General features: G+C 43.9%; 2 protein-coding genes across 2 annotated transcripts; one reads left to right on the forward strand and one right to left on the reverse strand.

Annotated features, from left to right (window-relative positions):
* Positions 1 to 917: 917 nt before the first annotated feature.
* Positions 918 to 14,899, forward strand: si:ch211-117c9.5 (sodium- and chloride-dependent creatine transporter 1). Its single transcript, XM_041946160.1, has 14 exons — positions 918 to 1,383; positions 2,744 to 3,043; positions 6,294 to 6,425; positions 6,578 to 6,914; positions 7,273 to 7,405; positions 8,748 to 8,882; positions 9,009 to 9,112; positions 11,377 to 11,501; positions 11,620 to 11,732; positions 12,693 to 12,833; positions 13,182 to 13,284; positions 13,375 to 13,475; positions 13,553 to 13,723; positions 13,894 to 14,899. The coding sequence occupies exons 1-14, from the start codon at positions 1,353 to 1,355 to the stop codon at positions 14,020 to 14,022; spliced, it is 2,055 nt and encodes a 684-aa protein (XP_041802094.1). The 5' UTR covers positions 918 to 1,352; the 3' UTR covers positions 14,023 to 14,899.
* Positions 14,900 to 16,259: 1,360 nt separating this feature from the next.
* On the reverse strand, positions 16,260 to 27,130 carry LOC121612184 (solute carrier family 26 member 6-like). Its single transcript, XM_041944897.1, has 19 exons — positions 26,991 to 27,130; positions 26,084 to 26,223; positions 25,332 to 25,442; positions 25,035 to 25,207; positions 24,761 to 24,925; positions 23,374 to 23,526; positions 23,108 to 23,190; positions 22,412 to 22,559; positions 20,222 to 20,335; positions 20,013 to 20,090; positions 19,823 to 19,918; positions 19,612 to 19,718; positions 19,433 to 19,502; positions 17,680 to 17,772; positions 17,410 to 17,520; positions 16,989 to 17,315; positions 16,784 to 16,838; positions 16,417 to 16,547; positions 16,260 to 16,286 (listed from the first exon to the last, which is right to left on the reverse strand). The coding sequence occupies exons 1-19, from the start codon at positions 27,128 to 27,130 to the stop codon at positions 16,260 to 16,262; spliced, it is 2,322 nt and encodes a 773-aa protein (XP_041800831.1).
* Between the last annotated feature and the right edge of the window lie 82 nt (positions 27,131 to 27,212).

Consider the following 27,212-nt stretch of genomic DNA (forward strand, 5'->3'; position numbering starts at 1 on the left):
ATCATTCATACGAACCAGGTGATATAGTCATTGTCCACTAGGTGTCGCCCCATCGTCAAACAGCACTACAATATCTGTGAGTTAAAGGTGAGCTGGTTCAGACATTGTTACCATTGTGGCATCATTTAAAAGTCCTGAACTAGCATCCGATCAGCCACAGTTCCTACAAGTCCACTCTGTCTGGAAGCATGTATGTGTACTTGACACAAATGGATCACCCTTCCTTGTGTCCTGTCTAATAACTGAGTCTTTATTCCTGCACAGCGTGTGGATTAGGCGTTTTCACTGTTGGGAAAGGTGGTGGTGAATGTTAAAAGGACTGCCGCTAGAGGGGGCCAGAAAGTTCCATTAGGATCTATTTGCCAAGGCTAATTATGTGGGAACCAGAAATCCTTGCTACACCCCTGTGAGAACATAATATCCGCATGCAAGGTGGAATAATATACAGAAGAATTAGAACATGTACTTAAAAAAAGCACTCAAAAATTCTAAAGATATAACCTTAAAGTAAGAGTCAATTTGCGTGGGGGCCACTTGAAGCCCCTCAGAGCCCCTGGGGCTCCTCCTTTCCACCCCAAGTCGAAAGCCCTTCATTCGGTCCCCATGGTATCGAGATACAGATCGAATAATGAGAGCAAAACGCCATCAGACAGCGCTTTGGGGCATTTATCTGCAGTTATTTGTGTGTTTCAGGTAAAGGACGTATGCAGCGCATTAAAGCCATCCTTGTGACTCCCTTCATTTTGACTGAGCGCTGCTGCTGATGCTGTGCGCACCGCACTGGGCCGCCTTCAGCCAATCACGTCAGGCGGCGGCGCGAGGAGGCGGGGGGAGCGTCAGTCACAGCTAACGGACCGCGGAGCGGATCAAATTCTTCGTCTGTCGAGCCGCGGCATCACGTACAGGTTCATGGACTTCTGACTGGGCTGTTTAAAGGAAACATCTTCATCCTAAGGCGCAGCATACTTTTCATTTAACTGTTATCCATGAGATTCTTCAGGCTTACCTTCAAGTGCTTCGTCGACTGCTTTTGAATCTCCTTTGTCAACGTCTCAACTGACTGCGGCGCCTTGTGAAATTTTCCCATCTCTTGGCTGAGCTGAGGGTTTCCAACGTGTGATAATCATACAAACTGCGACTTTGTTTTTTAATTTCAAGAAGGCGAAATAACAAACTCAGAATCAAAAAGACGAGCGGAGCACTGCCTCCTGCGGCTGCACCCTTGTGCCTGCCCCGCCGGGTGCCTTGTTAGCTAGGCACATCCAGAAAACTTCAGCAGCGCCCGGCGCCACCGACACCCAGCTTGCGTTTGGAAAGAATTAAATAGATTTTTTGTGCCGCTGCCCAACAACATGTCACCCGAGTTGGAAGAGAACAGCCAAGGTGAGTATGATATATGACCTCCACTGCTTAATAATGCCTTATTATTTGCCAACCACTTGCTAAAAGATTACCACATGCTGATGAATTAGCGCATCCCTGCCTTAGCTTGTGACATTACTCATTGTGAGAGCAACCCCACACCAGCTGCACTTGACGTGCCTCAATCTGTTCTCATCACACTTTACATACATTTGAGGCTACCTGACCATGCACTTCACATCAGAGCTGACTGAAGTCATTTCGAAGCTAAATACACCACTGAACAGGTGTCACTTCCTGCTGAATACAGAAGATGCTCATTCCACAAACAAATCATTGTCCAGTTCTACGTCAGTGTCATGAGAGCATCGTCAGTCAGGCTTGTAAAGTCAGATGACTCATGCAGATACATCAATCTCCAACGGAGACCTGAGCATTATATCCTTGACACAGTCCAAATCTCTATCCACGAATAATAGGTTTTTTTGGTTGTTGTCCTGCAAAAATTAGAGAATAAAATATATTGCGTGCAGCTATTCCTCCCACAAATGATCTTAAACCTTAGGTATCCTCTTATTAAGTTGCACTACAGATGCTGACATCCCTTACCTTCCCCACTCTTCTCCCCTCCTCTGTTCACACACCCCCTCAAACTGCTCTGATCTGGATTCAGCTGCCTTGCTTTGCATCCAGCACATAGCGGCTGACTGATATCATGCCACTGATGCTGTTGCTTTTTTTTTGTTTTCTTTGTGAATGCGTTCATTTGGTGGTGTGTATGCTGAGCAGAGAAAATAAAAGCTTTCGTGAGTGACAGAGGATCTTGAGGTACCTCGAACTGGCTCTCTGCTGTGTGGTACCGCAGCACACTAATCCCTCTGTCTGTGAGACAGGCAGAGAGAGTGAGCATCGGGGGAGGGCTTAGTGATGACAATACAACTGCAACACGATTTTAGCCCAAATACTAACAGCGTAAGGGCAGTTTACACCATTAAAATCTAGAAAATTAAGCATTTCAGCCCTGTTATGGCTTAATGGATGTTTGTAGTAATTGGCTAAGCTTGCGCTGATGCTGTATTGCAATGAATGGAAACCGTGCCGTCTCCCTCTTCCATTCACTGCAAATCTGGCTCAAGAGACTGTGGTTCATCTGTCTCCAGTGCTGACGTGAGATGTGAAGTTGTGAGTGTGTATACTTTAGATATAAGTGGTGTCAATATGCTGTCTTTTGTGAGAAGAATGTGGGTACTTTATTAGTGTTGCACAAACATACTGATTCCTGCTGTCTTATTTGTTTTAATTCGCCCTCCTTGCCTTCTTCCTTCTCCTGGCTCTCTATTCTTCCTTCTCATCTGACCCTTGTCCATCTTTTCCTGGCCAGGTGAAATCAGTCTCCCCCAGTTAGAGGCAGGGACCCTGTCCGAGGAGGAGGGCGGGTCTGCTCGCCCCCTCGTGCCCGTGCCTGGAGCGGGCCCAGGCTGTGGTGAGGGCGGAGGGGCCGGCCCACCGCAGCCCCAGGACGGGGCTGCAACCGGGACTGGAAATGGGGCTGTAGCAGTACCAGCGGTGGAGAGAGAAACCTGGACCAGACAGATGGACTTCATCATGTCCTGCGTGGGTTTTGCGGTCGGTTTGGGCAACGTGTGGCGGTTCCCTTACCTCTGCTACAAGAACGGAGGAGGTGAGCTTCAGTAGCAGTGTGTAGTTAATGTAGGTCTTATGGATGCACACAAATAAACACCGTTACAATGAACATGTGAGGAATACTGTTTTGAAATCTCTTAATATTAAGAAGAGTTAAGGAATACTCAATATAAAATAGTGAGTTGATGCATGAACTCATCATTCAAGATATTCATATAGTGCGCCACTCTGCAAATTTCATGACTCCTTGCCAGTTAGATCCCTCATTGTTGCTTGCAGTCTGGCCAGCAATGGTGGTGTCATCTGCAAACTTAATAATTCATTTTCCTAGATGTCGGGAGATGAAGTCCTGGCTTGCGGGGTGAACAAAGGTGGTTGAGCGCATGGCCCTGACGGTCACCTGAAGAAGGTGTGCCATCTGCCATCTCGCTATTAGTTCAATACACATACACACATGAAAGAGAGTCTCCCTAACTGAATAATGCCCTGTTTTTTTTTAGCTTAAGTTAGTTTGTAACAGTTTAGATGAACTCATATACTTGAGTATTGAGTGAAAGGCAGCGTCTTGAGGCATAATACTGGAATAGAGGTAATAGGTGGAGAAAGCAGGGCATGCGTGGCTGTGAGCACGTAGCTGAAAAGCCATGCCCACCCACGTGGTTTCACTTTATTTATTATGGCTGCCTGGTGCTTAACAGACAGGCTTAGTGGAAGTTGCCCTACAGTATTCCTGCTCTCTCGCTGGCATACAAGGTTATTTGCATTGTTGTATAACTTTCCCTGCATGCTTACCGCCGCTTTTGGCCATTGACTTCTCTTATCGCTGCCCTACCCACTTTGCTATTCTTTTATGAGGTGTTACATTGAAATGAAAATGAGTGTGTGTGTGTGTGTGTGTGTGTGTGTGTGTGTGTGTGTGTGTGTGTCTTAGTCCAGCCCTCCCTCTCCCTCATGTGTGTGTGTCTTGTGACCCATGGCTCTGATACCCACCTTCTGATATCGTATAACAATGGCCTGCCTCACACAGTCCACCCCCTGTGCTCCTGCCCAGTGCTCATGTAGCATACAAAGGTGCTCTCTCCCACTAGCCTCCTGATAAGGAGGAGTATGGATATGTCTCACAATAACCGTCCTGTCGCTGTGCCCGTCCTCTCCTCCACATCTAGCCACATTCACCACAGTGCTTCATTTTGTGTGTTTGACCGACCCAGGGTACACCTTGTAACTCAACAATGTTATCAGATAAGGGCCGTGGCTCCTAGTCAGAGCTGCTTGTTACTGAAACAAGGACGCACTGCATTGGAGACAGCACAAGATGAATGTACTCTAAATGCGTGGATTTAATGCCCTGCAAATCTCAATTATTTATTTATTTGTCACTCAGTCGCTAGGCCTGATGTGTCTGGTCCTGTCATGATTAGAGAGGATTTACTTAAGCCTATTAAGGATGCAGTTCCTCGATGATTTGGCCAATATGTTGGGGCACAAGCATTTTCTCCATTCATTCCATTCACGCCTCCTATTGCATCTCTCTCCCTTTCTCTTTCTGTCTCGCTCTCCCACCCCTTTCTCTCTTGGACTCACACTCATGAATGTTTCCTTATAAGGCTACAGCCCTCTGCACTCAGAGAATGACATAAAGAATGATGGACTGAATGAGGCACAGGTTGTCAATCAATAGCACTGTTGCACAGCCAACCAGGTCAATGCCTTGGTGTGTCATTTTTGTATTGGTTGAACCTCCCCTACCACAGCGTTGTCCCAGTTTTTCTGCCTCCCTCTCCTGTGATGTATCCATCTTTCCCTCCTTTCTTCTTAGCCTCTCTCTGCTCTGCTCTGCGTCATAGCTGGTCATGTGACTCCCTCCCATCTGCGCACTGTGGTGGCATCACCCAGTTATGTTATTATTCAGACCAAATTGTTGCAATTACATTTTGTGAGTTAAATGCCATATGCCGCCTTTTTCATGTCATGTTCTACTCTGTGTTCCTGATGCACAGAAGAAAACCCTCTCCTACAGTATGGAATCCAAATGGAGGTTATTTATAGAAAAACACTGAGCACAAACCGATTGCCCGAGGACAAACTACGACTAATCAAAATGAGACAAGTCTTCGATGTCTCTATCAGGACTAATAACTCCTGCTGAGGTCTATTGTCTTTTTTCCTGTCTCCATTTGAGAGTCCTTCGTCTGCCTCTGCTCTGTGCAGCTTTCGAGTTCAAGGACGGTAAACTGTCTAAACACATGATATGATACAGCAATCTTCCACATGCAGTTTCAGTGTTCAGTGTATAGCCTCTGTAGCCTTGTCTGTCCTCCATGGCTTTTACTCTTTTGCCTTTTATTGCTTCCTCCTCCTCCCCCTCTCATCTGTTTCTTGTTGTGTCGATTGCTTGATTAGCAGGAGCCACGCCAATATTTGTGCAGCTTGTGTCGTTAAAAACTTGATAAACATGACTTTTAGCTCAGATGTACTACTGCAAAAGTGCTGCTAGTATAACGTGTCTTCCACGTGCAGAACATGCCTAATGAGCGTGGTTCTAATAGTTCAGCGTTAAAAAATTCACTATTGATTTAAATATGAATATTTTAATGTGATGTTAATGAAATAATTATCTCAAGTCTTGAAAATGCTGGTGATTATTACTGTGATTATCATGATAATTCTCTAATTAAATTTGCAAAACCTCATTCTCCTGCTGTTATGTCCACGTGTGAAGGGAGTGATGCAACTTGCCATGATCAGTCACAAAAAAGTTAAATGTTATGATACTCTTATTAATATTTTTTGTTTGTGATTCAACACAAATTACTGTGTACTGAATTTCGGAGGCCAGGAGCTTAATTCAGCCTCTCTGACCATGTAATCACAGTGTGCTGGTTCGAGACCCTCTGTTGCATACCTCCTTTCCCCCAAAAAACACACATTAACTTTCAGACTGGAACATGCAATTCATTTGCTGTCCATTTCCTCCTGTTTGAGACGCAAAGAATGCCAAGTATGTGATCTGGTTAAGGGTGATTACAAGGAATTATTTGATTTGATACCATTAGCATCATTATTATGCAACTGATAGGGCTCAAATGCTTTCATGCTATAATAATATATTTCCTGTTAATTTTTCAAACCTTGCAGATGCTTTACTTTGGAACAGAAGTAATCATTGTTGAATGTTCAGCCAGTCAGTAGAAAGCGTCCGACGGTCTGAGACAGCGTTTCTGTGTGCCTGTTACTTCAGATACCATGTGATGAATGTGACCATGTGATGAATATGTGTGTTGCAGGGGTTTTTCTGATCCCCTACTTGCTGATTGTGTTCATCGGGGGCATCCCAGTCTTCTTCCTGGAGATTGCACTGGGACAGTTCATGAAGCAGGGAGGGGTCTCTGCGTGGAACATCGCACCCCTCTTCAAAGGTACCTATGTCTGTGTGTATTAGTGTGTCCGATACACCACAAACACATTTATAATTCTCTGAAGAAGGTATTTTAATGGTGGTCGTCACCTCTGATTTGTAAATTTCATGCTAACATACCTCTCTCTGTCCCTCTCTCTGTCTCTCTCTCAGGTCTGGGCTTGGCCTCAATGGTGATAGTCTTCTTCTGTAACACCTACTACATAATGATTCTGGTGTGGGGCCTGTATTTTCTCTTCCACTCCTTCACCAACCCGCTGCCCTGGGCCACCTGTGGACACCCCTGGAACACCCCCAACTGTACGCAAGATTTCCGCCGCGCCTGCCACAATCGCAGTGCTGCCCAGTCGGGTCTGCCATCATCTGCTGCCACCCCCTCCAATCTCCTCTCGTCCACGTCCCCGTTGAACCTGTCTTCAGCCCAGCTCCTCCTCAACGGCAGCTGCACAGAGGCTGAGGGCATGCGCTCCCCAGTCATCGAGTTTTGGGAGTATGTCATTACCTTGTCTGGGAATTGTCATGGAGGAGTTGAGCAGCATGTCAGCAGTCTTGCTAAATGGATTAAAGCATTTAAACTCAAAGCTATAAAGATTGGAATTCAGTCAACTAATGCCAAATTTAATTTTAGGGGTCGTAACAATGTACTGTATTTGTGCATGATGTACCCAGATATTTTGATTTATGCAGATCATGTTTATGTCGGTCGCAAAATATATTTCACTTTTCTGGCATAAATCTGGCCTTTACAAGGCTTATAAAAAGCTTACAAACTATAATACAAGTTGCAGTCACTCCTGCTGAAGTTCATTTTTGTTTAATGGGTGCAACTTTCGCCTTCTCCCTCCTAGACGTAAAGTGCTCCGTCTGTCTGGCGGGCTGCACGAGCCTGGTGACATCAGCTATGAGATGGTGCTGTGTCTCATAGCCACGTGGATCATTGTTTACTTCTGCATGTGGAAAGGAGTTAAATCTACTGGCAAGGTAAAGTATTTTCTGGCTTTACAATTCATGATTCTTAGTGTTACAGTACATGTCACTGTTTGGGTTTATGGTGTGCAGATTAATATTTAGGTTTACTGTATGTAAGGCGTTAATCGGCACGTCTGGGGTTATGGAGTGCAGGCTGAGTTTTGCGTGGCTTCATGCAAAGGTTTAAATAATTGCAGCATTTTGCCCTTTGATCCCAAATCAGCTTTGGTATAGTGAGAGGATCAGTGTCTAGACTGAAACACATATGAACACAAACATAGGCACACATGTTTATTTTTGCAATTTTTTGCATATTTGTGCAGTTGATTCTTTCCCTGTGAATTTATGTACTGTACTGTATATGTGCAGCTTAATATGTCAGTAAGGTTATAATCTTCTGAACTGTAGATCCCTATTCTGTTACACTGTACATGCACATTGTTCAGAGTGACTTCCGTTTAGTAGTTTAAAAAAAAAGATGCCCACTCCTCATTCTTTTAAATCTGTCTGCTCTCAGGCATTAGCATAATGAATGCGTCTTTATTTTGTAGCACATGGAGATGTCTGTGTTTGCATACTTGTGTCTCCAGAGTAGCCGAAGCTCATAGAGCAAGGGGAAAAATAATGAAGGAGATTGAGCCAGCCAGCTGTAAGCCGATTAGTAACTTTCCACCATGTAGACGTTTGAGAGCTGGAAAGGGGCTTTTCTGCAAGTGTTCGCCCTAGATCAAGGCAAATATGTGCTTTCTCACTACTTTGCTCTTACCGTACTGAATTAGTGGGGACTTGATGCTTCTACTAGGTAGCAGGGGGCGGCTTTCTCAGCATAACTTGACAAAGACTACCTTCTGAAAAGGTCTGCCGAAAACCCCTGCTATTGCAGGAGGTTTACAAATTGTCTGGCTTTCCATTTACAGGCTACCTTTTCTTCAAAGTAACATGACAGGGCCCATTACACATCTACTACAGGAAGGACCTAATGGGCTTCTACTTAAGACTTGAGTATTTGCAAAGCAGGTAATTGATTAATCAAAGTGATAAAAACATGCTTGGGTACAGTTCTGTTGAAACATTTGACCATAGCTGATGGACCATGTTGCTAATAAGCACGAAACTTTTGCAACTCGCTTGTTAAATTCATCATATAACTACATTTTTCTATGTACTTACTTCATGTAATGTGAGGGGTTTAAATGTTTTAAGGGTGTAGTGTGGAGTTTTCTACTTTCACTTTATGCAAGTTCTGATGCTTAGCACTCAAACTTCACCTCCCCACCCCCAAGTGTACTGTACAAATTGGACCTACAGTATCTCGACGTGTACTTCACAGCTCTCTTTTCTCCTCCTCCTGTAGGTTGTGTACTTCACAGCTCTGTTCCCCTACCTGGTCCTGGTCGTTCTTTTGGCCCATGGAGTCACTCTACCTGGAGCTTTAGATGGGATCGTTTACTACCTGAAACCAGACTGGTCCAAACTTGGAGAAGCACAGGTATAACTTCAGCTGCACTTTTGTCTGTAGCACTGTAGTGACAAGAAACAGATTTGTACAACAACATGTAAGAGACACAGGTCAACAGATTGTGAAACATTACTCAGATTATTCCGTTTGTGATAGGTGTGGATTGATGCCGGCACTCAGATTTTCTTCTCTTATGCCATTGGACTGGGCGCCCTCACTGCACTGGGCAGCTACAACCGCTTCCATAACAACTGTTACCAGTGAGTTTATACATATACAGCATGTATGCAGGCTTTTTTAGTCTGTCTTTACTAACAACAATCAGCTCCTTTTCTGCTTTCCCCTCTTGTAATTGCATTGGATGAATGTGAAGGCCTGCTCTGTGCTCTGACCACTGGAACAACCATTAGACTTAAATGCACTGCATGAGCATCGCCAGGAATTATGATCGAACGTCCAAGGACTTCCTAGCACTCACATTTCAGATGTAAACTCATTTCCCTGCCTGATCAAAATAGAAGCGAATAGGCTGCCAGGAAGAATCACGGCAGTGTCCTCAAGCCCTGTAACAAGCTCTGTTTTATTTTGCAGTCATTCCACTATGCTTTTTTTTTTTTATGCTGTAGAAATAAACCTGAACTATAGAAGTTCAGTTAGGCCCTCAATGAATACTGAAGTGCAGACCTGAATAACATTGTCTGTTTCTAGTAACATACGGCCTCACTATTGCTGTTTTTGTGGGCTGGTTGATAAGCTTGCTTCTGTTTACCCTAAACAGACAGATATGTAAACAGATTAAAACCTTTACGAGGTAGTTTGCTCAATAGCGGTGAAAGGGATATAATCTTTTTATTTTTTGTGAATCTCGGCACTTGCTTGCATATTTGGAATGCCCATAATAGAAGGAGCCTCATGAATATCCTGCCATCTGACATTTTCTCTGCCTTGACCTTAATTGGAAGTTGAAAGATGAGTTCAGATTCTGAGGTATGTCCGCTCAGCTCTGTTTCTCACACACACTTAGAGTAGCCCAGGAATAGCTGAAATAGCTGTGGAGATGTGTGTATAAACTGCTTGCAAATGCCAACATATATTACATTAAGAGCTCAGGCCTGACTTTTTGGGTTTTGTTCACTTCACTTCCAAACCACATGGCTTAGGGGTTTAGCTGTGGGGATCACAATGTCAGTCTGTAGGTGCAGAGTAATGCATTAGTGGCTAATGTAGCATGCTAACATGCCAACATTAGCCAGTGTTTTCATGCTAAACTTTAAGACGTTAATATTGCATGCCAGAATGTTAAATGCTAAACAACAGAATGATAGAATTCAATAGTCCAATAGAAAGCATCCATCAGACGTTCTCACCCATTTCAGGCAGTGATTGGCCAGCTGTGCAGAGGCGAGAGAGGAGCCTGGGACTGAACTTCTCTCTCTCTCAAGCTCACTTTTTCATTCTTGTCGCAACTATTTCTGCTACTTTGTATGTGAGCACCCAAGCGCAACACTATCAGTGCTTTCCAAGAGAGACCGTCTGAAAATGTGTTATCCCCATTTTTAAACAGTATCTCCCCTCTCTCTGTGGTGGCTGGGTTTTCACTCCGCCTAAACACTTTTGATTTGGGACATGGTCAGACAGCATGTTGTACAAACATTAGACTGCCGAAAACTGAGCCGGGTCTGGCAGTGTAGAGCTGAGCCTGACTATCTTGAGTCTGAAATGTCCTAAAATGACCTTTCTGATATCGCGAAACACTTTTGATCTATGCATTTTTTGCATTTTTAGTGGTAAGGTCCAACAGTAAGTGTGAAGGCTACAGATTTGTTATTCTTGTTCAGTAATTGTGGTCTTGATATGGACTGCTTTCTTAACCCAAACACTCTGACTTGTTTTGATTATACATATCCATAAGCATTCCTTCCTCTAACCACTGTTTCAGATTGATAGAGCCTGTTGATGGTAGACTCAGTGGAGGTTGCTTCAGAACATAGATGCAACAGTGTTATGATAATCATGATGGTGCAACTTTTGTTTATAAATTCTTCATATCAGAAAGGATTCTTGACTGGCTTTGCATGCTGCCTTTGTCAGGATCAACAGAAGGTCATTCCTCACCATGTAGACCATATAACAGGGAACTGATGACTTCATATTTATACAAGAATTAGATCGCCAGCATGCATTATTACAATGTTAGAAATACAGTATTTTTACGTAGCGAGGAGTCAGTAGGGGCTTTTCTTTCACTCTTTGCCCTCTCAGACCTTGAGACAGACTTTCCACTGCCTTATTTGCGGTCTGCTCTCTACCTGCCAACTACTAAGACAACAGCAGCTTTTAGAGAAATTGCTATTGATCTTCCATTCGCCATCACAGTCTGTCTCTTCTGTTGCCAGTGTTTGTCTTGAGTATGTTACATGAGCCTCATGTTACAGCATATCATAGTGCATCTTTTTCTGAGTGCCTCTGTTCTGTTTCCCCTGTCTCTCTCTTCCTCTTCCTTTCTCTCTGTATTTCTCTGTAGGGATGCATTCTTGCTGGCCATCATTAACAGCGGAACCAGTTTCTTCGCTGGCTTTGTGGTGTTCTCTGTGCTGGGCTTCATGGCTGCAGAGCAAGGCGTGGACATCAGTAAGGTAGCTGAGAGCGGTAAGAATACAGCTTCTCTGTGAATTGGCTGCCTGAAATCCAGTGCAGAGCTGAGTGTTGACTATTAGAGCTATATTCCCTCGGTGCTCTGCCTCTGACTCGCTTTCTTGATGTGCAGGTCCAGGCCTGGCCTTTATAGCCTACCCCAAGGCTGTGACTCTGATGCCTCTGGCGCCACTCTGGGCTGCACTTTTCTTCTTTATGTTGCTCATACTGGGCCTGGACAGCCAGGTAATCCCGATTACTGACACATTTGAGTTTGTTTGTTTATATACACTTTTGAACATATTGGAGAAAGCATTTAGCTTAGACGAACCTTATGCAAATGAAAAGTGTTTCCTCTATATTTTACCATCTTCCTGATTCTTTAGCATTTTATGCTCAAGTTAATTTAAACACAAGATACTTGTGCTCATAGATAGCTAATCAGCATTTTTTGGCTCTTTCTCTCTCACTTCCTCTCACACAACGCATCACGTCCAGTTTTAGCATTGCATTTCTTAGCAGCCTGTTTGTTGTGTGTCTGTTTGAGCCAGTGCCTACATCCATTGTTTTGCAGCCCAGGGATTTGTCAATGAGCTTCTGTCTGATTCACACAGAGAGCGTCTGTCTACTCTCCAATCCATTCATTTACTCTCGCTTTCCATTCTCTCCCTCATTTCTTCTCCATCCATCTCTCTCTTTTTCCTGCCATAGCCACATTGGTCACTCGTATGCTGCCATTTCTCGTAAACGATGTATAAATAACCGCACAGCTGTTATCCTCTCAGCTCATTCTGGAGGTTGAAATATGTTTCTGCAAAGATGCATGTAAACATTTGTGCAACGGGAAACTGAGGAGGGGTATCTGAGCCAAGGTGCTCATCTGCAAAATCTAAATTACATGTCAAGCACATCTGCAGCATATCCCTGACATAGCGCTGATTGGTTGAGGTGATTGATTCGCAATGGTGTCAGGCCAGCACTCAGGAGATAACCAAACAGCTTAATTCTACATATAATTCTTAGCATTTTACTTATTTTCAGGGTTGAACACTTAACTGTTGCGTGCACATATTAAATCAAAGGATAACAATGCAAATGTCTGAGCACAGCACCCGTGCATGTCGACTCAGAAGCACGTTTCAGATTTATGCTTTCTATACTTTCCACTTAATATCATTTCTGCTGTCTCTCTGTTCTCTTTTTCAGTTTGTAGGGGTAGAGGGTTTGATAACGGGAATCATGGACATGTTACCCCCTAAATCTGCCCTGGGCTCTCTGCGGCGAGAGGTGGTAGCGGCCATCTGCTGCGTCATCTGCTTCCTCATCGACATGTCCATGGTCACTGAGGTACAGTGAGGATTTCTTAGAGTTTTGCATTCTTAAGAATCAGGTGGGATGTACAGTCACTTGTAGGCTGATTATAACACAACATACTTTTACAATGCCATTCAGAAGCAAGATGAAAGGCCAGATTCTCTTGTCTGAGCTTGAGATTGTTTTGCTGCCAGATGATGGTTTTATTGTTTCTTTAATATACCTGGACTGTGCACCTAATGCTCAACTGGGCACAGGAAAGCATTGCCAGGAATGAGCTGAGATAAGAGCCTAAACTGTCGAGACAAAGCTGGAAATAGGTCACACATGAAGTATTAACGGGGTGGTCTTGAGGCTGACAGCTCTCTCTGTTTCTGCCAGGGAGGGATGTATGTCTTCCAGCTGTTTGACTACTACTCTGCCAGTGGCATCACTCTGTTGTGGCAGGCCTTCTGGGAGTGTGTGGTGATTGCATGGGTCTATGGTGAGGCAATACTGCACAATTAAAAAAACACGCAACACATGCCACACAATTCAGAGCGTTATCACGACATCCTTATGTCATTTCTGTCAGGCGCAGACCGTTTCATGGATGACGTGGCTCGTATGATCGGCTATCAGCCCCTGCCCTACATGAAGTGGTGCTGGTCCTACATCACGCCTTTTGTCTGTGTGGTAAGTGCTGCTCTGTATGTTTTTCTGCACGTTTTACCAACCACTTGCAAACAGCTGACATTTTTTTGTGCGTATAGGCAGTGTTCCTGTTCCACGTGGTGAACTACAAGCCCCTGACCTACAACACAGTGTACACTTACCCCTTGTGGGGTGAAGTGCTTGGCTGGACATTGGCCCTGTCCTCCATGCTCTGTATCCCTCTCACTGTTCTTTACAAGCTACTGCGCTGCAAAGGATCATTGCGGGAGGTCAGTGCGCCACATTCCCTCATGCTTTTGTTTGTAATGTCACCTTGGACACTGCCATCCCTCTCCTGTTAGTTATTTGGTCTGCTGGTTTCTTCATCACTCATTAGAAAATGCTGAAGCATCTCAATAAACAGCTCATCATCTCTGTGCCCTTGTGTCTCTCAATGTAGCGGTGGCAGCACCTAACCACCCCGGTTTGGGGCAGACATCACCTTGAGTACCTGGCCCCGGAAAGCGAGGCCAAACTGCTGCCCCCTGCAGGAACCAAGAGTACGCTGCTCTTTGAAAGTGTCATCTGACGAGCTGAGCCCCTGCAGAACACAGAGCCAAGGTTGCCCTTGGAATCAGCACACACATACACAAGCTACACGTGATACATGCACACCACACAGGCCTGGTAAGAGCAAAGCGCAGATTGGCTGCACACCCCACACAGGTTTAAGGCTGCAGAAAAGCCCTGGACAAATGGACCAAAGATTAGATGCGAGAAAAACTGAAACACATTCACACAGTCATCACATGCTGATACACCCTCTGCTCTGCTTTCTGACTCTACCTCGCTGACTCTCCTCTCTTTCTCTCTCTGCTCCCTGCCTTTGTGCTGTCCCGTCCCGTCTCGTCCTGTGAGTGTGACGTGTCCGGTGTAGTCGTGATATCCTTCCTTTCCGTGCCTCTGTCTGTCAGGGTTTCAACAGCCTCATCTGTCCCAAAATGTCATGCCATTTTGTGCTGAATGAACATAAAAGATCCTGATAAAACTTTCTAAATGAAAGGCCTCATACCTGCTGCTGATATGCCATGGTCTGAATGTGTGTGTGTGCGCGCGTGCATGCGTGTGTGTATTGGCATGCGCATGTGTCTCTAAAAAGCAGTGTGTGTTGGACCGTGGCAGCGGTGTCTTCATTTACATGTGACATTGCCTTTCGCCATTGTTTTCTGTATCCTCTTAATTAACTGTACAAAAATAACTTCCATTTGTAAAAAAAAAAAAAAAAAGAACAATCAAAAAGAGACAATGCATCACCACTTCCAGCTGTGTGTTATGAACTAACTTAAGTATCCAGTGTATTGTAGGGTCTGTGAATCAGTGTTAACAATATTTGGAGGGGGTGATGATCAGTATTTCCACCTTAAAGAGAGGGAGAGAGCCTTTAGACTGAATTGTGAAAAAGAGCAGGAGACTGGGTTGTGGGGAGGGGAAAGAGACTTGATGCCATGTCAGGAAAGAAGCAATAAATGACCAGATAACGATGGATACTTTTCGTGTTTATGGCTTTTTATTTTACACGATCTCATTCTTAAAACGCATGATAGATATCTAGAAAGTATTATGGTTCATTCACATTAAAATATGTTACACCTTTACATCTGTATGAAAAATAAACTCATGAGAAAGTCAAACAATTCACAGAGAACTGGAGGTGAAATCAGTCAGGTAGTGCAAGAGTGAGGGATAAGCACTCCCAATGAAATGTGTGTTCTGCAATTTGCAGCACTTGACATTGTTGACATTGGAGTAGTTCTTCCAAGGAACCAGTAATATCCAGGAACCCTGACACTCGCGTCAGTATTTTCTGCAGGAAAAGAAATGCAGAAAAAACTGAGCTATGATGATTAGGACAGTTTATATAACTGCACATATAAATGGACCTTCCTTGCAGACGAATATCTTGGGCAATCCGAATCAGTTGGATGCACGGAAAACATAATGCACATACTACAATACAGTGTTTAGCTTCTGACGGCTATGACAGCAGGTGATGATAACATGACACTGGATCCCAAAAATAGAAGGGAGCTTGAGATGTCAGAGGAATCAGATGTGTGACTATAAATATAGGCACGTTGTGTTTAAAAGCCCCTGTTTTATTTGAACATAACACCTATTGCACCATGTTTCCAAGTCATTCTTGCAGGCGTTTGGAGCGAATGAGTAATGTTAGTACTGAGAACCCCTCCCAGAGGGAAAGGTCCGGCCATATCAGTGACAAATGTTGACACTTCATTGATTCGTCGTGGGAGACATTTGGCTTTCCTATTCGAAAACAACACGATGGCCAATTGCATTGGTTCAAGAATGTAGATTGACAAACATACACGCACATCATGAGCTGCCCGTTCAAAGCAACACCTCTCTCATGAGTTTCCCCTTACAGTCAACCTTCCACTCACTCTCTACTCTCTCACACAGGCTATAAATACAGACTCCTATTAGTCCAGTGTTACATTCTCCTACTCAACCCCCGCCCCTTCCCTGTCCCTCACACACACCACAGAGGGAGAGAGCTGCAGTGACGTATTACTGGCTATCTCATTAGACGATATCATAAAAAGCCTGTTGCCACAGCAACGGCTCCCTGTGTTTCCATGGCAACCTGCCGCCATGTCAAGGTGGTGCATTCTCCCCCACTGAAGTGGGAGGAGACAATGACGACCATCGGTGAGCAGTGGAACAGCCGGCAGCCTGAGAAGAGGAGCAGCAGGAGGAGGAGGTGGAGAAGGATGGCGAGAGTTGGAACAGTCTGACCCCTGCTGGTCACATCTGAGTAGTGCAGGACACATCCTGGGAAAAATGAGGAGGATTTAGGGGCTGAGGGAAGGAACATTTCTTAAATACTTTACAGCAAGGACAAGCTATAAGTGAAGCTATGAGAGCTAAGAAGTGCAATTAATATTCATTGTGATGAACTCACAAGCGCAATGTCTGTGCATCCCAGTTTGTGGAGAATATGAAGCACTGCATCATGCACCGTGACAAACAGCCTGCTCTTTGGGATGGACTCTGAGAAGAAACCTGCAGTTTCCAGCTGCTCCACGACACAGGCTAATGTTTGACCACACATACGCACAGAGAAGCATGCATGACAATGAGCGACCTTGCAGATACATACATTTGTGATCATAAAAATAAATATTTAGTTTGTCTGATGTGTCTGACAGGGAACAATGTGGCGCCAATGAGGCGGAGACCTTGGCGCATTCATTATCTAAAGCCTCAGTGCCATGAGTCTAAATTAAGGACATTAACTTTGTCTCTGTTTTGTCTGGTGTGCTGCTCACCTTGGCAGCCTGCTAGATAGATGTCCAAACCAATCTCTCCAAAGTCCCTGAATATCTGGGAGAAAAAGACAGATACCACTTTAGATCTGTTTTTGTCCTCCTTCTTTTAAAAATGTAGATAAACATGCATGCCCTCTCCTGTCTCTTGTTTTCAAACTGATGATTAGATTAATGCCAACACACACAGATCCTGGCACCCACATACATTTTTCAAGGTCTTCGCGGCGACCGTGTCCACAAAGCTGGTTGTCGAAATGTCCAAGACGATGCTGTGTGTGCCTGATCCGCAGGCCGGGCCCTTTTCCTTACCACTGTGCACGTCCGATACCTGGGTGATGCTGTCATCACCATGGTAACCAGTGTCTGAATCTGAGTCTGACATGGTTGTGTCATGTTGGTAAGCCCAGTTTACTTGGCCTTTACTGAGGCTGTTTGTAGAGGTTTCCGTCAGGCTTAAGGACCTCTCTTCCTTCAGTTCTGCAGAGACATTCACCCCATTCACCTCTGACTCCTTCAAAGAAACAGCTTTTTTCTGCCACAAGGTTGAAAAAGGAAAAATGATCAGTGATAATCCATAATGAGTGCAACTTGGGGTATATCTAAATGTGCTGCTTAGGATATCATACTTGTTTCTTTTTCTCTTTTTCAGCTTTCTTTTTCTCTTTCTTCTCTTTACACTTCAGCTTTGCCTCACGCTTCTTCTTCGCCATCAGCAGCTCCCCGATATCAATTCCACTCTGCACAAAAAGCCGAGCATCACATTAAAGAGAGAGGAGAGAAAGTGAGATGAGAGAGAGAGAGATAATGAAAGCAATTAAGGGTGCTGTGGAGAGTGGGCAGGGATTACATCTTGTAATCAAACACACATACACAGTTATGGACACACATACACACACCTTCTCTTGCAGGGCCTCCAAGTACACCTCAGCATTTGTGTAGTAGATAGTTGTAGATGAACGGAAGATTTTAATTCCTGGAATCTCTTTAGCCTGCAGGGACACATCATGAGGCAGAAGGGTTCAGACAAACACACCCTGTTCTGCTCTCATTTGCACTTTCAGCCACCCCCAGGTATTCTTTGACTAAATGTGATTCTTCTACAACTTAGGGACTAAAAGTTGAACTAACTCTATCCAAAGAGTGTTCCTGCAAAGGGTCAGTTCAGACAAATCACAGGGGGAAAGCATATTTTCTCATTTACCTTTAGTTGTATCTGGAACGAAGATAGTTCTGCTTTTGTAGGCGCAATTTTTCAGATATCTGCCACGGAGAGTTCTGTCGCCGGCACAGTAATTAATGCAAATTACTGTATTTTACATTTACATTTAATTTGCATTACATTTACATTTAAGACTGAGAGTCTACAGCTATGTATGCCTAGCAGCTCTGTGAGGTTGCTCTTGTGCTTGAGCTAATTGCGAGCCAATGCCTATATTCCCAGGGTTGGGGTTAGGGTTTTAAACCAAAATACCTAGCAGCGTGCTAACATGCTCACAATGACATGCTGATGTTAAGTTGATATAACGTTCACCATCTTGGTACACAAAGTACACCTAAAGTTGATGAGTATGTCATTAGTTTTGCAAGTGTTTGCAAACCAAACTATCACCAAAGTCATAAGGTTTTTTCCTTCGGGAACCATGAATATCTGCACCAAATTTCATGGAAACAATTCTACATTTCAGTCTGGATCAAAGTGGTGGACTGACTGACCGGCACTGCCATTCCTATAGAGCCAGGTCCCCAGCATGGCTAAAAGTTCCTTTCTGCTGAAGAAATAGTCAAATGAAAACTGTTGACCATGAACCCAGTGATTATTGAACTGGTCTATTTTTCCTGGAATGAATTTCACCACCGTTTACACTCCATTTACAGGGTGGTGGCAGAAATCTCACCTCTTAGAATCTGAACTTGTTAGGAAGCCACCTTGTGTTTTCCCTTTGTTTTTCCCCTGTCCCTTTGTGTCACATTTTCTCTCCTTGTGTCTGTTTGTGTGTGTGTGTGTGTGTGTGTGTGTGTGTGTGTGTGTGTGTGTATCCAGACTGGCCATTTCCCTGCTCTCATGGCTCACCTACACCTGCTCTCCGTGCCAATCAGCCACCACAGCTGCAGCCAGTTCACACTCATCAGCAACAGGATATAAACCTGGATATGCCAGCCAGCTTGTTGTACACTAGTCTGATAAAACGTCTTGGCCACGGTGCACTTCTTGTGCTTTGTTCTGTGCTTTGAAGTTTTGTCCTGCCTGTTTTTCTGAGCAGCTAAGTCTGCTTTCCTTGCGTCTCAAGATCAGCTCCTTGTGTCTGCCCAGCTCCAGCCCACCACCTGAAGAACCTGCTGACTCACCACACCTACCTGCCTGCTCCTTTCTTAACCTACATGGAACATCTCCCAGTGATCATTATCCATTTTGTGTGACAAACAAATCCTTTTAGAATTCAGATCTTCAGTGTCTGTGTTCTGCACTTGGAGTTCAGCCTGTACCTCAGCCATTAACAGAACTAATAAATCCAAAGCAACATTTATGGCTAAATACCACAAGTGGCAAGTAAGAAAATATGTTTATGTATAATTTGACTGAACTGACCCTTTAATTTCCTGAAGATGAAGGTACTGAGCAAATGTCACTTATCACTAATGGACTCTTACCTCCTTGTAAGTGTCTATGTCCAGATACAAGTCAGTGCCTGACACGTGGCCCAGGATAGAGTAGCGGGGTCTGAAAGGCATTAAAATGTCATTTTTAAAGAAAGAATTGTCCTTTTAGCTCTGTGAGAAAAATCATCAGAATCTCCAACAACGATGACTAATGAGTGGTGTGCAGTTACAGCTGTGTTCTGAAGATGACAGTGAGCATGGAAAAGCCCACGGAGACAGCCAGACCCAGGTCCAGGTTGAGCAGGATGGTGCTCATGAATGTTACCAGCCACACCAGCTAGAGGGCAGCATGAACACTTACAGTCAGCGGGTTCAAAGTGCTACGAGGCTCACGCGGTTTTCAACTGAGCGGAATCACTCTGAAAGAGGATTTAGTCTCACCAGATCAACCTTGTTGGTCTTCCACAGCATGGGCACGTCCATAAACTGCTTGAACATTCCTTTCAAATTCACAAATACTATTGTGGATAAGACAGCCTGAGGAACACACACACACACACACATACTGTTTTCACTGTCAAGAGAGATATTGATCATTAGAAAGAAATGGTACTGGAGAGGAGAGTGTTACCTTGGGAAGATCTTCAAAGAGAGCACCTATTTTGAGAATCGTAATCAGCACGATGACGGACGAAATCACTCCTGCAACCTGACGACAGACACACACACACACACACACACACACACACACACTTATTGTACAATAAATGGCCTCAAGTTGAACATGAGAATTGGATGCAACCAGAGGTATCTGTGCTCGTGTCTTTGTGGAGTGCTTACTTGTGTCTTGCCCCCTGTGCTCTCCTGGACGAGGCTGCGAGACAAGGAGGAAGTCACGGAGTAGCACTGAAAAAAGCTGCCTACAGTGTTACTAAGACCCAAAGCAACCAGCTCCTGGAAAAAGAGAAGCAGCAAAACGGATGCGAAATTTCAAATTCAAGTAGAAAATGCACATTTAAGATGAGAAACAGATTACCATTGATACTGACACATTGATGCTATTGGTACTAAATGCCATAAGCCAATGTATGTCTGGAGTCTGTAACCTTCAGGTGAAAAACAGAGTGCATTGTTCATTAACTTCATGGCCATGTCAACGCATCCATGCAATGTCGAGAGCAGTGCCAAGCACTTTTAAGGCCACCCTCGATTGCATAAAGCTAGTTGTGCATTAATAATTTAGCAAGTCAGCTCTTAGAGGCTGTGACTGCTCCCAGCCTGTTTCCCTCAAGAGCAGAATGAGCCCAGTCACATGCCTCTGCAAGTGTTTGTATGAGTGAATAGTGTGCTAACGGCTAGAATGAGAGATTTAAAAAAAAAAAAAAAGCCTACATCAGTATTATCTGCACATGCATGTGAAAAACAGTGTGTAGAAAGCTCGGGCTGTTCAAGGTTATCCTTTGTGTGCATATACAGTATCTCCAGGGGAATATTAATCATTGTTGTGGTGAAATGACCTGATGTACAGTACTTGCAAAGGGATGACATATCCACACTTTCTACAGATCACATCTTATTCACTTTTGTCAGATTCATAACAAGTAATCAAAGTAAAATTGCTCTCTTGTGCAGATGAAGTGCAAAGTAAATTTTGTATTTGTCCTGCTGTGGGCTGATCCTGGACGGCTTTGTGACATGACGTTATGCACTGGAAGAAAACATCTGTAAATTGGCTTGAACAATTACTGGCCGAAATGCATCTTTGGTCAACTCCTTGAGAGGTTTAGGCGATCCAATTTCAGTCTGTCATTAGCGTAAAGATATAATTCAAACTTGATGTTACATAAAATGATTGGTGGAGGGGAGCTGCGAGGAAACAAGAAACTCCTTGTTATGAAATATAGAAAACCATTTATCAAATGGAAAATTATTGTTACTATTATAACGAGAAATGAGAAACAGTAACAATTGCTCAGTCAGGATGAGCAGGCCATGACATGAAGCCATTTTTGTTATTGCTTCTGTCACACTGTCACGCCTGCAACATGAATCTGAGACAAAGAAATAAATTGCTTTTGTAATCCATGCCAATAACTTTAATTTATTTCAAATGAGCTAAGCACCTGTAACAAACAAGAAACTATAATAATGGCCTTGCGACCAGTCAAGTTGCAGATTACATCTGTCTGTCCAGACTCATATAATACATCTGGCGGAGGCACTGAAGCAATTTAATAAACCGTATTAAGAAATGGAAGCTGTGTATGATTCCAGTGATTAATTTCCAGTGAGGGACATGCTGTCGTCACCTAGAGACTATTTGTACAGACGAGTACAGAGAACTGATAGAGAGCTTCATCACATGGTGCAAAAAAGCCACTGAAAAAAGATATATTTGTCTACTCACACCCCTAAATGTCGTCTCCACACGTGCGCTAAACGTCACTGTGTAGGGTTACCATTATGTTATGGGGACGTTTGGGAAAAGTCCAGATGTTGAATTATTATTATCGTTATTATCATTGCTATTAGACTACTACTACACTTATTTGCTTTTGTTTTACATTGCTGAAAGCAATGTAATGGGCTACGTAATAGAGTAATTGTGATAATATTACTGAAATCTTATCAGTAAAACGCTGTATTACTTTGTTGCTGCAAAAAAGTAAAATGTTGCTTTTGCAATACCTAATATTTGAACTGTGTTCAAATACAGATGTTGCTGCAAAGAAGCTACAAATTCTAAAATGTGGATGCTTCACAAACATCTTCAACCCGGCAGCACAAAAGATACAGATCTATACAATCATCACAGTTTCAAGGTGGACAGGTTTCTGCCTCAGGGTGTAACTGGGCCTGGAGCGCACAGGGATGTGGTGTTTGTTGAAACAACCCTAAGGACAAAACATCCAGGCACAAACAGAGCAATGTGGTGCGTGCAGTGCAATGCAGCGACGAGTGCACATACTTGGACAAAACGACCGCTCCACAAATGCATGGCACGCGTGTGTGTGTGTGTTTATTCCTCACCTGGTTGCTATCCACCTTGTAGCCATGTTTGAGGGCAAATGTTTTGCCGAGTGAAATATTGATGGCATAGCCCACAATGGCCACGGCAAAAGCATCGCCTATCACATTTGAGAACAATGTGACATCTGGAGTACGAGGGGCCTTGAGCCTGTAGCAGGAAGAGAAGATGAATGTTTCAGGTTTTTATCGCCGTCACCTTGCACAGTACACACAGACCTGACATTAGGACATCTCTGCAAACAGCTCAGGGCATCAGGGCAGCTCACATTTTTCCAGATTTTTTAAAAACTTTTTTTTTTCATTTCCCAAAAAACATTGTCATGAAAGAAAGTCAAAGAAAGTAGTCATTATGTCATTGTACAATTAACCCCTGGCTATTATGCCCTGCTGTATGTTTACATGACCCAGTTTCTGTGTGCTTCTGCTGTCTTATGTAAGTTTTCATTGCAGGAGTTTATCCAGGAAGGGAAGTGTTTTTCGAAACTCACTCAAACAAACATGCATGGTGACTGTTGCGTTGTCTTATCAACAGCCCCACGTATCCTCCAGCCAAGAAATGAACCCCTTCTGTGTCTGTGATCTTGTGAGCCATCCACTAACAGCCATCATGGATCTCACCTCTCCCCTTACCTGTCTCTATCTTTTGCCTGATGCCTACACACACAAACACACACATCTTTCGATGCGCAAACATACCCACTGGGAATCTCTCCAACCACATTGATGCTGTATTTACTCCTAAGTCCGCAGAAGTAGGTGATGATTGTTGCTACAATGACCTGTTGAAAAAAGGCACAAGGAATGTCGGATCAGTGTGTGGGGTAAAACTGTCAGCACACACAACCCCTCTTTTTTTAGATGAGTATAAAGCTAAGTCATCAGTCCCTCAGTTCCAGTATGATCACTGTGGCCAAGATGCCGCCTGCTGGACAAGAGAGGACACAGCAAAGAGGAGGACCTACCACTATGAGTTCTATCGGGATGGGCAGAGGCAGCTTCTGCCTGTAGCAGGCATTGATTTCTTTGACCACAATGAGAACAGAGAGCGCCACCAGGCTGACCACCAGCTCCGGCACTTTAGTCTCAGGCAGCAGTCGGCAAATGTCCACCAGAAGCTGTGAGGAAAAGAGTGGAGGAGAGAAGCTCCAGGTTAACCCACATGCAACGTAGAAAGCAATGAAGTGTGCATACGTTTGATGGTGGTCTGCCAACTGGCTTGTCCACCTTGCTGCCCCCAGTGGTTTTTACTGAAATCTTTTGTGAAACTCTAATTTGCAGTGATATTTTAATCATTTTGTTGTCTTTGGCCAAGCTGAAACCACATAAGGTGTAGAGTTTAAAACAGTTGTGCTTACTGGTGCGCTGTGTTTCTGTGTCTGCATTTTTTAAGCATGATTTCAGAAACTGCTGTCCTTGCCACATTATGTAATGTGTATTGCGTTTGAGAGAGATTCTGCAGCTTTAGCCTGGTTACCTTAAGTTGCTTTGAAAACACACTTTTAAAGGTTGTACAGTCAATCACGCCATTCCCCTAAGCAGCTGTTACATCACTTACCTCAAGGCCACCAGACTCCAATAACGTAAACAGTAATTTTAACAAGTAGGACAGCGTAAAACACGTTTAATTCAAACTCGCCCGAAACAAAATAAAACTCACTAAAATCGTCTTTCCACTGTTTCCAGCAATCACTAACTCTGGTTCGGTCAAAATAAACCCTTAATTCACTGAGTTTCATGTGACAATATTCTGGCTCTACACACTGTTTTTGCAGCCGTACATCGGGAACATATTCAGCTTGGTAAGGAGCGAGGAGCTCACAGTTTATCCTTTAAACTTCTGGGATTAAGAAGCGGATTTATCTTCACTCTCACTTCTCAACCTGGTGCAGTCCATGTCTGCATGACTGCTGACTGGAGGAGAAATAAATGTACTTTACCTGGGGGTGTCTGCTCTTGCTTGCTATATACATAGGATAACTATACAAAGTTACAAACAAGAAACGTTCATTAGTGAGTTTTATGCGTGCTCAAGGGCAGATTTTGCTACCTTTGGGCGGAGCAAGGAGAGCAGTTTCCCCTATTTCCAGTCTTTGTGCTAAGCTAAGCTAACCAGCTCCTGCCTTTAGCTTAATATTCAACGGACAGGCGCTGGAGTGGTACTGATTTAACCCTCGGCCAGAGAGCAAAAAAGTACAAATTTGATGAAAAGTGCTGAACTATTTCAAGGATTTAAAGGACATACTGTACAGGTACAAGTACCTCAAAACAGTAATCGAGCGGTAAAAGAGTTAATCGGTTAGTTTGTCAGAATTGGTCAGAAAATTGTGTAATGCATGATGACGCGCTCACATAAATAAGGGATAGAGGACCGGTGAAGCGAGCCGGCGAGACTCCAAACAGGTAGTGGAGCTGGGAGACGCACACGTGACATGCTGATCCTGTGGTGTAGCCTCGGACCAGTGGCTCAGAGAGGTAGTTGACCACGAAACCAAACCTCACCACACCCAACAGCACCTTGGAAAAAGAGACGGCGAGTCAGTCAAAAGGAGTGAAACATGACTTGAAAAGGTATCTCAGTGCGGTCACTAGTAGTTTTCAATGTGGTCACAGTGGACACACAAACCTGGAAGATTCCTGCCAGGATTGTGAGGGAACAAGCGATCTGTACTCTGTACTCGTCCCTTGCATCAATGTTCACATCTCCTGTTCCATTAGTGCCATTTGTGATAAAGTCACCGTCTGGCGCCAGCCTCTCCGTCACACCCCCAATCATGATGCTGAGCACGGCAAACGTACCTGAACACACAAAACCCGAGCATGTAGACACACAGTCACACCCAAGGACACAAGAAGGATGAAGTTTAAGTTCAGTTCTGTGCTTTTGAATCACCGGAGCCTTCTCACAGACTCTCTCACTCACCGACGGAGATGTGCCTGGAAGTACCGAAGATGAAGTAGACCAGCACCGGGAAGAGGGAGGTATAAAGGCCGTACACTGGGCGCAAGGACGCCAGAAGAGCATATGCCATGCCTGGTTAAAAAGAGAAAAGGCTGCCCTTAATTCAAAACAGTTTCCATTATAGTTAGGGTGAGCACATTAAGTCATTTGGTATAGTACAACATTTTGGGAAACACACTTGTTTGCTTTCTCTCTCATGAGAAGATCGATACCACTCGAGTTTGTTATATGATGGAGATTAGCTTAGCCTAGCATCTACACTGGAAGCAGGTGGGAACAGCTAGCTAACAGCCAATCAGAACCTCTAAAGTTCATTAATTTACATGTTATTTCATGTTTATTTAATCCTTACAAATGTTCAAGGGTAAAAAAACAATATTTTTCTCAGTTTGTTTTTTTTCTGGAGTCTCGCCAGCAGAGACTCCAGTAAAAGTAGTAGTAGTCATTTTTATACTACATCCAGATTTAACTTGTTAATCAGTGAGCTTCAGAGGAGCTGGTTGGCAGATTTTGTTCCATGTGGACAGAGCCAGGCTAGCTCTTTCCACCTGTTTGGAGTCTTTATGCTAAGCTAAGCTAACCCGCCTCTGCTGTATATCGAATGAACAACAAACAGAGAGAAAGAGAATAAGTGGGCTTCCCAAAATGTTCTCTGAAGTGTGATGCAGGTAAACCTGTAACTCCGTCCACTGTACACATTCATTCATACAAACCCTGTGGCAGATGCATGATGCCCACACTGCAGCCGGAGATCAGATCCCCTATGGCGTTCTCTCTGAAGGAGTAGTGAGGCAGCCAGCTGAGAACGGGGACCCAGCTCTGCACCGTGTGCTTCAGCCGGGGCACCGAACACCTGCAGCAGATATCCCAGAGATCCATGTTACTGAGCACACCTTTTCATTCAACTGATTGATCGGTTTGGGTCATGTTTTAAGAAAAAAAAAGGCTAAATTCTCTGACAATAGCTTCTTAAATGGGATTATTTTCTGGTTTCTTCACTCCTCTACAATAGCAAACTGAATATCTCATAGATGAAACAACTAATTGATGAATGGAGAAAATAATCAACAAATTAATTGACAATGTAATAATGGTTAGTTGTAGCCCTCAAAAAATGGAACAGTTAAGACAAATTGAAATATTGTGAACTAGACTTATGAATTGTAACACCTGCTACAGTTTTTTATCAGTTGGCCTTGTAAAACAGTGACACTCTGGATAACACCAGCATGTGAATGTGCTGCTGTTCTCTTCTTATGACAGACACAGTGTAGTAGTGAACTGATCGCTACAATGGGAGAATGCCTACATTAGCAAATCTCAGATTCATTGGATAAATATCAGTTATGTTGTTACTAGATAATCATTCATTCACTGCATTGGAAATATTTGTCCTTAAAATATGTCCTGTATTGTGTGCTTTAAATGTCAACTAACATCCACACACATGCATTTGCATGTACACACACAAACTGGTGCAGTAAAGCTGTCATACATAGTAATGCAAAAGTATGTTCACATCCAAACACAAATGTATCCTTTTTGCCAGTCTGCATTGTTTATCTCAGTGTTTTCCAGTTCACACCTCCCTCCACTGTGTCCTCTCCTCTCTGTTTTTACCTCAGAGACTCCTTCACCCGTTCGCTCAGGGTTGGTTTAGTGGTCCACGTCCCTTTTTGTGCCACTTCATCCAGACGTACCTCATCCAGAACCTCCCGCTGCACTAAATAATGCCCGGCTGAAAAGTCCACCTTCTCCATGTCTGTGTCTGTTGGACCAATTTCACCAAACCTCCGTGAAGCCGGTGTCTATTTGAGCTCCTCCTTTTCTGCCTGAGAGTCT

The sequence above is a fragment of the Chelmon rostratus genome, chromosome 10, assembly GCF_017976325.1.
Source record: "Chelmon rostratus isolate fCheRos1 chromosome 10, fCheRos1.pri, whole genome shotgun sequence".
NCBI classification, from domain to species: domain Eukaryota; kingdom Metazoa; phylum Chordata; class Actinopteri; order Chaetodontiformes; family Chaetodontidae; genus Chelmon; species Chelmon rostratus.